Source organism: Falco cherrug, chromosome 11 (genome assembly GCF_023634085.1).
Source record: "Falco cherrug isolate bFalChe1 chromosome 11, bFalChe1.pri, whole genome shotgun sequence".
Classification (NCBI taxonomy): domain Eukaryota; kingdom Metazoa; phylum Chordata; class Aves; order Falconiformes; family Falconidae; genus Falco; species Falco cherrug.
Genome location: NC_073707.1, coordinates 16,904,395 through 16,918,319, shown reverse-complemented (window position 1 = coordinate 16,918,319; position 13,925 = coordinate 16,904,395). Strand labels below are relative to the sequence as shown.

General features: G+C 38.7%; 1 protein-coding gene across 5 annotated transcripts in view; it reads right to left on the bottom strand.

Annotated features, from left to right (window-relative positions):
• The window catches only part of U2SURP (U2 snRNP associated SURP domain containing), a 46,157-nt gene extending 32,232 nt beyond the window's left edge, over window positions 1-13,925 (bottom strand). For 2 of the 5 annotated variants that reach the window (XM_055723272.1, XM_055723273.1), the window contains exons 1-5: window positions 13,721-13,921; window positions 5,897-5,944; window positions 2,916-3,014; window positions 1,695-1,809; window positions 1,260-1,393 (exon numbers count right to left, since the gene is read on the bottom strand). In XM_055723272.1, the coding sequence (XP_055579247.1) occupies window positions 1,260-1,393; window positions 1,695-1,809; window positions 2,916-3,014; window positions 5,897-5,944; window positions 13,721-13,765 (441 nt within the window). In that variant the 5' untranslated portion in view covers window positions 13,766-13,921. Of the gene's footprint in view, window positions 1-89; window positions 132-1,259; window positions 1,394-1,694; window positions 1,810-2,915; window positions 3,015-5,896; window positions 5,945-13,720 lie in introns of all 5 variants that reach the window. The other 3 variants (XM_055723274.1, XM_055723270.1, XM_055723271.1) reach the window with 3 other exon arrangements.

Sequence of the window (13,925 nt, the reverse complement as noted above, 5' to 3'; positions counted from 1 at the left end):
TTAAATGAAAACGTTTCCAATAGGCAGACATACAAAATATTTATTGTGTTACACACTACAGCTTTGGAAAAACTGGACTTCCTACTCACCCCAGGCAAAGTTGTTTGTTTGTTTTTGTTTTTGGGGAGGGTCTGCCAAATAAATAAAATCATTTTTACCTCATTATCTTCAATCACCATTGGACAGGGCAAGTGAGTAAACTGATTGCATTACTTGATAAGTATTTATGACAAATTTGAAAAGCAGTAATATTCTTACAGTATAAACACTTGCATATGACAAAACAGAACTCAGCATAATAAAAAATGCTACAATTAATTTCTGTAACTATAGAGCTTTACATACAATGAAAATCAAAACTGCCATTCAATACTATCCCACTAGTCTAAATCTGAGGTTTGTTTAAAGCTGAAGGGAGGCTAGGATAGGATTACCCATGATTATCACATTACATCTCATCTCCCACCTTAACAGGCAGTATCATGTTTCGCTTAGCTTAAAAATTGTAGTAAGCTCTATTGAAAGACCTTTTATGATGCCCAAGACATTAATTACACATTACACATACACAGTAGTAACAGTAATCATATGTAACTATCACTTTAACTTGAAGACTAAATTTGTTCATAATATTTCCATTACTTTTTATGATGAAATCTCAGTTTTAACAACAAAAAAAACAGAAAGAAGAGTATCAAACCACGCAGAAGTCAAAATAAATAAAAACAAGGTGTTCAGTTTCAAAAATGTGCAAGTTCTGTAGCTTATTTGTTTCAACTCACAGAGCTAAAGGGACTTCTCAAATACCATCACAAAAAAAATCCTCACCAAGAAGAATTTGGATCAATGCAAAGGTATTTTTTTATTATTAAGTTATAAAAACCTAAAACCAGATGGCAGCAAGAAGAATTGCTTCTAAAACGTCACAAATTCTAGGGACTGGAGATACTATTATGTTGCAATGGTCACTAAATCTGTATTCATGAGAAGTCCACCTCAATTAGCATGAACACCGTAAAAACATACAGCAGCCAAATCAAAGTGCGGTACTAGGTACATCATACCGCATACAGGGCTACTGGACCTCTGCATTTCATCCTCTTGTTATTTGCTATGGGACTAAGCAAATGAAAATTTCCACCTTTTTTTATTATGCGATAAAAGCTGATAAAACTACTCTGCAAGATCACACAGACCTTTTTCTAAGCACTTCTAAATGCTTCCTAAGTGTGGGATTAATATTCAAATAAGAAACTTACAGGTTTTTTGGTTTCTATCATTAAGAGGGATGGAGGCTTCTCATTAGACGGTTGGCTTGGTTGATTTTTTTGATCTGAAAATCGCGATGAAGGCTTATAGATTTTACCCCGTTTTTCATCTGTTTCATGCTCCTCTGAAATTAAAGGCAAATTAAAAACAAATTGTATTAAATAATGCTGCACAACACTTTATTAGAAAGAATGCTGTTCTTTAGTCTCGTTCATTCAATTCAGTACATTGTTTCATTTAAAAAGAAGATAATACAAACTTCTTGTCATTTAACATGTTTTAATATGAAGAAAAAGAACAAAGATTAGGAATTTTAAAAACAAAGCATTTTTTCCTCTGAAGTTTAAAAGACAAATCATGCCACATGATCTTCATATTTACTCAAAGCCAAATGATGCACTACCCCCAAAAAATGATTCATATACCTTTAGATGCGTTAACGATTCCTCCTCTTACAAACGTTTTCACTTTATTACCATCACTTCCTTCAAAGGCAGCAAGGAATTCTTCATAAATTTCTGCAGCAGCCTTCTCATCCTCCTACACAGCAAATGTTAATCTATTTACTATCATCACAGAACAACTTTCAATAGACAGTTATTCTTAAATTAGCTATGTGACATTCCTTTTTATTTTCTAGAGTTCCTGCTACAAACTGCATCAACTGCATTCAATTTTAGATAAGAATTCAAATTTCTGAGAAATGTGGGAAGAACACAACACAATGAAGAAAATAAGGCCCGTATGCTTAAATATGACTGTTCATTTACAAGCATTTATATGGCAATTTAACATTCAGAAGATGGCAAACAGAAAAGATCATATGAAAAACCAGCATTATGAGACTGGAGCTTGGCTGACCTAACTATCAGAGAAAAGTACGTATTCCATCTTACCCATTACAATCAACCCATGTGACTGAAGGAAATTAACAACAGGATCACCTGTAGGTATTTCCCAATGAAGAAGTTAATTCAATGACTTAATAAATTTGAGCCAGACGCTAAATTTAGCAGTACTGTTTCCTTAGGCTAGTACTTGCAACAACCTAGCAGGAGATAGCCCACTGAAATGTAGTAAGAGTTGTGCGTGTAGAGTTCAAAGCCCAAAATTTCCAAAACTTCCACCTTACCAACCATAAGCTACATATTTCCTAAAACCTGGACCACTTCTCATGATCCTAAAATTCAGTGTCAAATTTTAATGTTTTTATTAAATTCAAATGAAGTCATCAGACAAAAATATGTTCTACAGAATAACAAGGATGCATACTGAAACCATTTCATGGACGACAGGTACTCTTTCTAATTAACTGAAATCCAATGATAGAGAGCAAACAAAGAACAGAAAATAACCTAAGGTGACAGCTGTCCTCAATTTGAACAATGCAACAATCAATGGATTGTTGTAATTCAGTATTTCAGGAAGCCAGAGAACTTGATTTCTCACATAGAAGGAAAGAAGCAAGCCTCTCTCCCTCTCTCTTAATGCCCCGAACAAATTAAACATGTAAAATACAGTTCACTTTCATCCTCGGAAAGCTACAATTATCAAAACAAAGAACTGTTGTGGTAAAGCTGTCTAATCTAAAATCAAACTTACTTCAGCTCTACATACAAAGTAAAGTTTTCATTGTCTACCATTACCTTCTTTTTTAATTCTTCTTGCTCCTTCTTGCTCAGAGTCCTTTTGGCAGCACTCATTTTGCCAATACTGAATGCTTTAAGTTTGCTTTCCATTAGAGGCTGCAAAAGGAGTAAGAAAACAAACATTAAAACTGTTTACAAAACAATTACAACAATGTTACTCTTCACCTTAGTCTAGATGAAAAACTTCCTACTTGAAGCACTTAACCTAAACAAAATATAAGGCTCTCTCTGAACTTGCCATTATCTAATGCAACCAAAAAATTCAAATCTACGGTTTTTTTTAAAAACAAATCATCCTTCATTTAATGAGAAAGCTTTTAATACACCATTCAAACACAGCTGAAATCTGAAGGGTACTTCCTGTAAGAGCTTGGAGATTTTATCACTACACAACACAGTTTCTAAACCTTTGGAAATACATGCTTTGCACTACAGTTCCTTTTTGATCACTGCAATTACTGGGGGGGGGGGGGGGAGATGGGACACGACCCCAAAAAACACAAACAACAAAACCAATAGTTCTTGAAGCTTTTCTGACTGTTTTGCTCAAAAGAACACTTGCACAAGGTATAACTGACAAACAAAAGGGATGCTAAATTTCATCTGTACTTCAAGGTTAAGTGTAATATTTTTGCACACAGAAGAAAACACATTCTTGAGGTTTTCATCTACCAGCTAAATAAAACTAAAGATCTCACATTTAGCTCCTACATTTTAGAAAAAATAGAAAGCTCCTCTTTCTATTTCAGGTAATTTAACTCCACTCCTCCCTTCTTGAAACCCTGATGAAGGAAGAATTCCACAAAACAGTTATTTCTGGAGTGTATGAAAGGAGAATTCTTAAGATTCTACTTAGGTAGTTAACAGATGGTAAAGCATTGAGAGGAAAGACAACAGCATTAAGACCATGTTCAAAAGACATGGGCAATGTGAAGGAAAGGAGAGAAAAGATAAGAAACTTCTCTGGAAACTCCTAGCTTAAAAAAATCAGCACAAGAACAAGAAAAAAAATACTCAGAAAAGCAAAACATAAGCTATTAGCCTTTACCTTCAAAATATTTTTGATGCCCTTACACAGTGATGCTTAAAACTACCACTTCTGCAATGACAGTTCTTTACAGAAAAATCAGTTCAATTTAATTAAACATCAAGAGAAATAAGGTGAACTGTTGTATTATTAAAAAAAAATAAATCAGATGCCAACTGCAAAATCAGTTTCCTCTGAAATAATTTTCTTTGTAAAGTTTTACTTCTAGTATCAGCTTCCTATTCAGAATTCTTTACATATGAAAAAGCACTGTGAAAAACAATGGTTTGAAATATTTTCAGTTTATAATCCTTGTTTAGTATCACAAACACCTCTTAGATCTGTGCCAAGCATATGACCAAAAGAGCTCATATTTCTTTGAAAAATGTTCCCTACTTCTTCATTAAAAAAGAAACCTATATGTTACAAATTACTGCAGTGTTGTCTGCAGAGTTATCTGGTTTACATGGCACTACGTTTGTCAACGCAAAGCTGCTATGACAGGTTTATCAGGAGCTTTTAATGCATCTGTGTGTTTTTAAAGTTAATAAAATCCAATTTTCCTCTTGTCTGAAAGACAGCTTACATTTCACTATGACAAACCCTATACAACCCTTGGCAAAACAGGGGCATATTGCTATGGCACAGCAATGCAGACAAAACAAATACCACACCCCTACCCAAGGCTTATCCTGTCATCAAAAATTGATCTCTCCCAGTAATGTTACAGGATACCTGCAGCTACAAGAGTTCTGGCACTAAGATCTCTTCAGTTTAGAAAGGGTCTCAGGAAGAAAAACAAACAAAATGCCACCTTCAAAGTTGCTGGAGCAGTATTAAGTTAATAGAATTGAACTAGTTTATGGCTGCTAGTTACATTCTAGTAGGCAATTGTAACATTAACCATATGCAGCTTCACAGAATTCCTAACAGAACTATACAAAACTTGAAGGCCTTCCTCCTTTAAAAAACTGGAAAATAACACAGTGAAAAGGGTAAAGCAAATGATGGAAGCAAAGAGAAAACCACTTCTAGATGAGTAATCAAACCACTGTATGAAAGCAAACTCCCATTAAACATAACACTGCATTGACTACAAGAAGGCACAAAGTACTGAAATCCCTGTTCCATCAACAACACAAAATACTCAGAACAGATTTAACAGTAATTTTTCAAATTGTAGCAAGTAAAGCAAATCAGTCAAAAGCACCTACTTTATGAAAAGTTTCTGCTGTCACAACTTGAATAATGTTATCTTATAAGCAATTTAACAGCTGGTAATTGACTTTTTCACATACAAAATCAATTTGAAATCTTGAGGAAAATCCAAACCACAGAATGAACTGTCTGATACTAACACTTGGTTTGGCTCCTGCTGCCTGTTTTCATTTTAGCTCAGAAATAGGTAAGCCTTCAAGCAACACACCAACCACATGACCAAGCAAAGGTCTCTTTGCCCTCCACACAGCAGGGGGAAGACTAGGTATTTATTCTTACCTTTTGCTTTAAGTATATTCTATTAGGAAGAAAAAATAAGATGAAATCAGGGCCACACTATCTTATTTTTGAGAAGCCAACTGTATACAAAAAGACGTACTATACCATAATACACAGTGGCTCCTATGATTAATCACCTTGTATGTTGAACTATTCCTCCGTATAAGAATAAACACGTAGAGTCCTTACAGCTTCGTTCTGTTCTGTTATGAATGCAATATCATGCAGCAGAACTTCCTACACTAGTGGCTGTTTGAAAGTTTCAAGAATATTTTTAGACATGAAAATCAATGGTTCATTTCAAACACCTACAGATTAGATACCCAATGCACCAGAGTCTGCCTGCAGCAAGTAGTTTTCTTTAGAGAACAGGCCTATTTTGAGTTTGTGGGACTGGTTGGATTTTTTTGTTTGGGGTTGGGTTTTATTTTGTTTTAAAATATTTTGGACTTACATGTGTATCAGCAGATCCAGTGGTGTGTACTGCATCTGGCACCCTGACCTGAAGAGAGAATGAAGTGGATGTGAGGCACAGAAAAACAAACAGACAAACAACCTTTGGTTTTTTCAGTCAGTTCTTCAAATGCAATTTTCATTTCAACTTCAATGTCCAAATACACAAGAACAAAGATGCATGTGATGTATTTTAATGATGCATCTGAACAGGGTCACAACATAAAAAAATGTCAATATAGGGCAAAAAAGGGATTAAAGATAGACTGCTCTTGCTACCATTAAAAACATTAAATTTCCACAGCTGGATTTTATAAACATGCCACTACCACCACTGCAAGGAAAAAAAATTAGGTTTGTTACAACAAATCTGCAAGAGTTGTCATGAAAGGCTGTTAAAAGGTTACACAGAGTGTTTGATTGTATTTGCCTCACTACAAAATCATTTGCAGAACTGTTCTTAGTATGTCGTGCATCGATGGAAGCTGGCCACCTTAAGAACACCAAGTCCAATTTGTATGTACACATTAACATTATTACTTTAAACTGGAATTGAACTTAAACACATAAACCAGTGTATATACAAAATTTGCATAGGCTGCTTTTAAAGTAAGATTTTTAAATCAGTTTCAGTGATGGAGAACACTCCAACATATTTTTAAATTACATAATGCCCAGATTTCAGAAAACCTCACTGACATGACATCTACTATTAAGACATTGCTGCCTGATGCACAATTCATAATCTAAATTGAAATTTACAACAAAATAAAACCTTTTCATTAGCTAAAATATGTTCATTAATTACAGAATATTAGCAGTTCTTATTACCAGGAATTTACAGTTTCTACCAGGAACAGTAATATATGGTGTTCCACCTCCAGTCTTCCAAAACGGACAAGCACCAAACGCTACTCTAGAAGATAATTTACTAGACCTCATTTTCATTTTGCATCATGCTTTTTCATCAACTAAGATAAAGACATTTGTCTTTGCATAAGTATATTCCCATGTTTTACAGTCAAATCAAATTAGAAAAAATGGCAGACAGCACTTCAAGAACCAGAATAAATCCACAAAGGTAAAGAGAGTCACAAAGGTACAACCCTTAAAAAAGGAGAAGCAAAAGGCTCCTAGGAATATGTTTGGAGTTTTTTCCAGAAAGAGAAAGGGGGGGGAAAAAACCCAAACAAAATAAACAGATTGTCTTACTCTCAAGGACCTCCCAAACCCACTTACCTGAAAAACTATACATTATTCACAAGGCGTAACTTTGCACAGAGGCTAATAAAAGGTTTAGTTCACATGTACCAGTAGCAGTTCATTAAACTTAAACTACATGTGAAGGCAAGTATCACACAAGCATCTTCTGCTAATACTACTTCCTGCAAACTTTTCCTCTGTATTTGGTGCTGGATTTTTTCGTGATTCACAACTGCCTATCAGTAACCTTTATCCACAGAACAGTTATCCACAGTTCTACACACTGTAAAAATGCAGCTTAAGGAAATGTGTCCTTCCCCAGAGAGTTTACAGATGTATAGCATAACATCACACAGATACAATAAAGACACTGTGCAAAAGAATTTTGGAGCTTGAAAACAGCATTCTTCCTGCTGCCAGTTACCACCCTGGGGCAACCAATACATCAGTTACAATGCCACCGTTAAAAAAATAAAATAAAAAAAAGAAAGTTTCAGACCTGCAGTTAAACAGATAAATCTTAAAGGTGGACTAATACAACGCCATCTGCCTTACTGTACTGACAGAGTCCAAGACCTAGCACGGCTTGGGGGAAGGAGGCTGTTCGGCAACAGGAAGATGAAAAGACCACTTCTCAATTCTCTACATCCGTTTCATTTATAGAAGTTTAGGAAAGTGACACTTTCTAACAGGGATGGGTGCCAAAGCTGCTTCTACAGGGAGGACAACAAACAAGGCACCACACAGTAACAAACAGTACCAATGCTCAGTACAATGACACTTAACACAATATCCTGAGGAAAAACATTAAAAAAAAAAAGTAACAAGACACTAAATCTGTTTCTCCAGCAACAGAGCAGATGAAACTCGTTGGAAAGGCTTTAGATATATGGTAGCACACAAAGATTCTGCAGACTAACAGCAGGAAAAGCAGGCCAGTGATGAAAAAAGTCTGTAAGTTGCTGAGCTAGAAGCGCAGGGGTGCTCCCCAACCCATCAACAGGGACCATGGCACTGTGGAGCAAGCCACCCTGAACATAAGCCAAGAAACAGAATTTCTAAGGTGCACTCTAAAATCTTCTAAAAGCAGTTTTAGCTTTTAGACCAACCCTATCCCACAGCAACTAGCTGCTCTGCAGAGCCACATTATTGTCCTCCTTAAACAGTTTTTATTTTTAAGGTCTTCTCTTCTCATGTATAAATTTAGTTCATCCCTTTGCTACTGCCTCTGACCATCCAAGCAACTGTACCGACAAAGCACAGGATTAAGTGATCTTGACAAAATTATGCATTGCTATCCGCCAGTTTCTAAATAGCAGTTATTAACAAAGCTAATTCTCACAGCACTGCACTTTGCATCCACCTATCACTTGGACAAAGGGTCCATTTTGTTTCCTTATGAGGTATACCAGCCAAGTTGACTCAGCAGAATCACAGTGCCTTTCTAACATTCACAGAGAGGAGCATTTCAGATGTTGCCCACCTGTGTAGAAACCTGGAACATGATTCTTTTTTCCTCTTCTCATCATGTTTTATTAGCTCAACTGAACTAACTGTTGAAACATACATACCCAAAGCTCTGTCCTGCACCTAACAATGTCTGAGATGTGAGGATAGCTCCTTCATATTCAAAACGCTGACAGAAAAAAAAAGTGCGATGAGTCCATCTTTCAGTCATTGCCAGCATAAACAATGTACAAATGTCTTCTTAATCCCAATTCACTGCCTCTACCACTCTGCACGAAACCTATTTTTTTCTTATTTTTTTTTCCTAAACCATACTATTTTCCATCTGAATCACTTTTAACTGCACAGGTCCCTCAAAGAGTAGTGCCAACATAACTGAAGTAGCAATCCAGGCTGCTGAAATGGCATTCCAGTAAAATACGGCCCTGACAAACCACAGTCTTGGAGGTCAGGTTGCTCAAAGTTCCATTACTGAGTCTAGCCAAGTTTACTCGACCTTCAAAAGAAACAAAAAAACAAAAAACCTCAAAAAACCTTCAAAGGACCATACAAATAAGATTTATAACAAATTCCTATAAGAAAGCCAAAGCAGAGAGCCCTCCCTCAGATCCTGATGTTTAAATTTTATTCCAGCTTCATGACAGCTTCCAAAGAAAACAGAGAAGAGACAACTGTTCCCTCAAATCTTTCTGCCAGCAGTGCAAGTGCCCACAAGTCCAGCTCTTAATAGTTTCTCCAAATTTAACAATCTCTCAGTAAAACTGGCATGATCATATTATTTCACAAATATTTAAAATATGCTGTCTATAATAAGCAAACTTTTTTTTAAATTAATACTGATGCCATATAGTAGAACAACAAACAAAAGCACAACAGCTGCCAATAAAACCCAGGAGACAATCCTTGGCCTTCCAAATGCTGAATATTTTTACAACTGTAATGGCTACAACTTAAAACATAAATAAAAGCCCTGCTGCTGCAGAAACTAACGGCTTCATGGTAAAGTATTTATGAGAAACTCTGGTGTAAGACACTGCAGCCCTATTTCAACACCTTCCATTGACTGTGCCCCCATACTGGGCAGCTGGTCACACTGAATTAGATAACTTTTCCCGATCTAATGGACTACCTAGAAAAGACAGTTAGGGGAGGCTCAGCCAAACCAGCTTTCAGTTCATAGCAGGCCCCTCCCCCCCAAAAAAAAGATCATGCCAAATCAACTAAACATGACAATGTTCAGAAAAGTAGCTAAAGCTGGGACTGGTTTGTGTCAGCACTGATACCAAGGAAAAGCAAATGGAATCACTGCTTAAACCAAGAAGTTAAAGTCCAAGAAAAGCAAGGAGGTTTCCAGCCAGCTTGTCTTTTTTATTCTCCCTTTCTCTATCAAACTTCTAAAAAAAACAAATGCTTGCAAACACCTGCAAATTATTTTATAGCTAATCTATTTACTCTTTAAATTTACTGGCATAGTGCATATTTATATTATTCACTATTTAATTAGACATCACTTGCAGACTCAAAAGTAAATGGAAAACAGTTCTCTCCAAAGTACTTGCAAGGAATGCTATTCCTTTACAACCTTAAACTCAGACGAACAGGAACTGCCAACATTTAACTTTCTACTGCTAGAGGGGAAATAAGGAAGAGAGCTCCTTTAAGCTTCCATTAACAGGAACACACGCCTCTCCTGCCTCTGGACACCAGCTGACCAACAACAGGGAAAGTTAAGATCATGAGCTTCACCATTCTGCAAATGCTACATACAACTATAATTCACCACACGTACAGATTTATGTTGCCACTCTTCATACACTTCAACCTACCAAGGAAAGCTGCCCATTCACAAGCAAGTAGTTACCGTCCTTCAACATTTAATGAACACATAACTTACTCAAAAGCCTGAGAAAAGCATTTAAAATTAAGGAATGTTGTTAAAACATTTTTTTAGAATGACAAAGGGAAACCCACAGCTTGGTCCAAGTAGATAATCTCTTCTGCCACATGGTACCCAATTTATACAGCATTATATGTAAAGAGCAGCAGACATGCAATATAGTCACTACTTTCAGAAGATACAATACAAAAATAGAAGAGTCATTGAGCAACTAAGATTTCATTACATCAAGATAATAACTGAACATAAACAGTATCTGCCATTTCAGAACCATACCCTACACTGATCTCCTGTGCAGTCTCTACTTTCTCTCCCTTAATTTTGTCACTCTTTACTGTTTAGACTTCTGGAAGCCTCAAGCACGTATCTTGCTATCCTAATCTCAAAGTGACAAAGGAATAGATGATGCTTTTGCAACACATTTCACATTGGAGCCTCTCCAACTTATTTAGAAGCTGACAGAACCATAAAAAGCAGCTACCACCACAGCGACACAAGCAAGGGGTGCTCCTAGACCCAGACTGTCTCCAGCGATGGTTTTCAAACAGTGAATCGAACAGGCAATGCCTAGCTGAAGTAAGCTTGATTTTACACTATAAAACAAAGTTAACTGGCTAGACCTTCAAAATCAGTACTTGGACACTAAGACTGAAGAACAGACACCACCCATTCTGAAGGGGAGAAACCGTATCTTACTCTAAGTGTTAAAGCCTTCAACCACTATGCCACAGCTTTTCACAGAACACAGAAAACAAAATGTCACTGTGTCTTCCCCAGGAGGTAGGCTAGAAGCCAGCAACGGCACATCTTGGAACTGTCTGAAACATATCCTATGGAGTCTATGAGACATATTTGTTTTGCAAGTACAATTACTCTTGTAACTTGCAAACACAATGCACCAAAAGAAATTGAGTCTAAAACTTCAACATTTAATTATTTAATTTTTTAGATGTATTTAAAAAAATAAAAATGTTTGACAAATAATTACTTTAAGAAATTGAGCAAAATGGTTATTTGCTTAGATTGTTAAATCATAAACATTTTCATGCAGGCTGAACTAAACCCACAAATTTTTATCCTTGCATGAATAAATTAATTACAAAAATTAGAATATTACTAATTTCAGTACCATTGTGTCATATTTCTTTCTGCAAACATCTGGAAAGCATTTCTATGGATATACATATTGCAAACATTCATGAAATCACACACACACACACACAAAAAGACACCACATACACCCCATTCCCCCAAAGAAAGCTGAAGTTAACAGAAATAAATCCCAAGAGCTAAGCGTATCATCGTTTTAATCTTTTTCCACCAAAACCATTCTCATGGATCCAGGTACATACTATCACTATTTTCTCTGGCACATAAAATAATAGCAACAATACAAAACAAGAAAGATCTAAAATATAAAGCACAGGGAAAAGACTACTGGAAACACAGCATATACATCTAGAGTAAGAGGAAACTGAGGGGCAAGGGAAAACTGCATGAAGATGGCAGGATAAAGGACTTCAGCAACAGGCCTCGACAGATGAATGAACGTTTGATTTTACATTCTCTAGTAGCCCCACTGACTTCAATGGGATGGATGACTTACTAAGGAGAGTTAAGTGTCTGCACATAGCTCTGCAGAACTAAGATCTAGGACTGAAAAGAATTCTTATAAATGAAGTATTACTGTATATTAAAAAAAAACAATATTATCAGTACAGAAATAGTAAATGACAAACCAAAAAAAGTCTATGATGCAACTGTGAAAAGAAAGGGATCACATCTGGGTTGGTTTTGTGTACCATGTTATCAGTTGCAGTAATCAATATTTAAATTATTATTCTGTATCTAATTATACTTGAAATCCCAGGACGTCTTATTCCCTGGAAGCCATTCTCCATAAATTAAGACCTACTTTAAGTAGTAAGGTTTTCTGTCCAGCTCTTACTTGCAGTTCCAAGCCAAAGGCAAGATCCAGTGAAACGTTTCCTGGCAATATTTGGAATAGATCATAAAAGGGAAACTAAAATAAAACTCTCCTACTCTAATAACACCAACTGGGTAAACATGCAAAGGCTCTTGGTAACTACATTCCAGCTAGTTTCCTAGCAGCTAAAAAAAAAAACCAAAAAAAAAAAAACCACCCAAACCAAAAAAACTCTGTTTTAGCTGAATACAAAAACGGGTAAAAACTATTAATCTATGTAGCACTGGCAATTCCTGAGACAAAATACGGCTTCTCCCTTGACCGATTTACACACTCACCCCTAAACAACCCCTCCACCCCACCCCCCCAAAAAAAACAAAACCCCACACCAAAAACCAGAAGATTTATATACTTCTGTCCTAAAACCTGCAACAAGGTGAGTGAAAGGGAGTGTCGCTAATCGCCGATTCTCATACCATTAGCTGCCAGATCGTCCCTCAAACCGGCTCACCCTCACCTCCCCTGGCAGGAGAGGCGCTCAGGGAGCAGGCGGCTCTGTGCTGCTCCTGCCCGCAGCCAGCCAGGCGCTGGCTCCAGCGCACTGCTCTGGACAAGTTTGCCGGAACTCCGCACTACCTTGGACTTGTGGTCTGCAAATCCAACAGACCGAAATTACAGGAAGTAGAGAAGGCACAATCAAAAGAGCAGGGAACGCCACGGTGATCTTGTGAAATTTGTAATTTCACTGGTAAATCGAAAGAACACACTTGCATCTCAAATGGTCGCTTTCCGTCACATTCGCAAGTTGGACACTAAGCCCACGTGAGCTTCGGCCCATGGTGGGATCAGGTCTCCCACCACGACCGAAATTAAACACGTACACGGCCAGGGGTAAGACCCGACCATTAACCAGCTGTCCGCACCCGAAAGCGGGGATACGCCGGTCAGAGGAGGCCGCCCCGCGCCCGCGGTTACAGCGCGCTCCGCCGGGCCCCGCGCCAACCTCCCCGCACTCCTCCGCCGGGGGAACGGGGACGCGAGGAGGCCGCTGCTGCCAGCCTGCGGTGGAAACGTGCCCACGGTGGTCCTGGGGAGCGGGGATGCCCCGCGAGAGGCCCGGGCCCGCCGCACCGCCCCCTTCCCGCCTCCCCACCCCCTCCCGGGGCCCGCAGTCACCCCGGGCACAGAGCAGGGACGGAGCAGGCCGCGCCGCCCGCGCCTCGTCGCACCGCCACTCCCGGGCACCGCTGCCGCGCCAGCGAGCGGCGGCCATGCCCTCAGGCGGCGGAACGGGCCGGCGGGCCGCGGGCCGCCCCGCGGAACGGCCTCACCTTCCCACTGGCTTTCTGCGAGCCGCTGGGCGCCTTGTCCGCCATCTTGCCTCTCCCCTCGCTCAGCCCTGGCGGTGAGGAAGCGAGCGTCGATCCCACCGAGCCCGCGAGCGGAGGGCGGGAAGTTGATGGCCGAGCCGCCGATGGGGCGGCCTCCGCCGGGGCGGGGCGCCTCCCGTCCCCGCGCGATGTGCGGTGTGCGGTT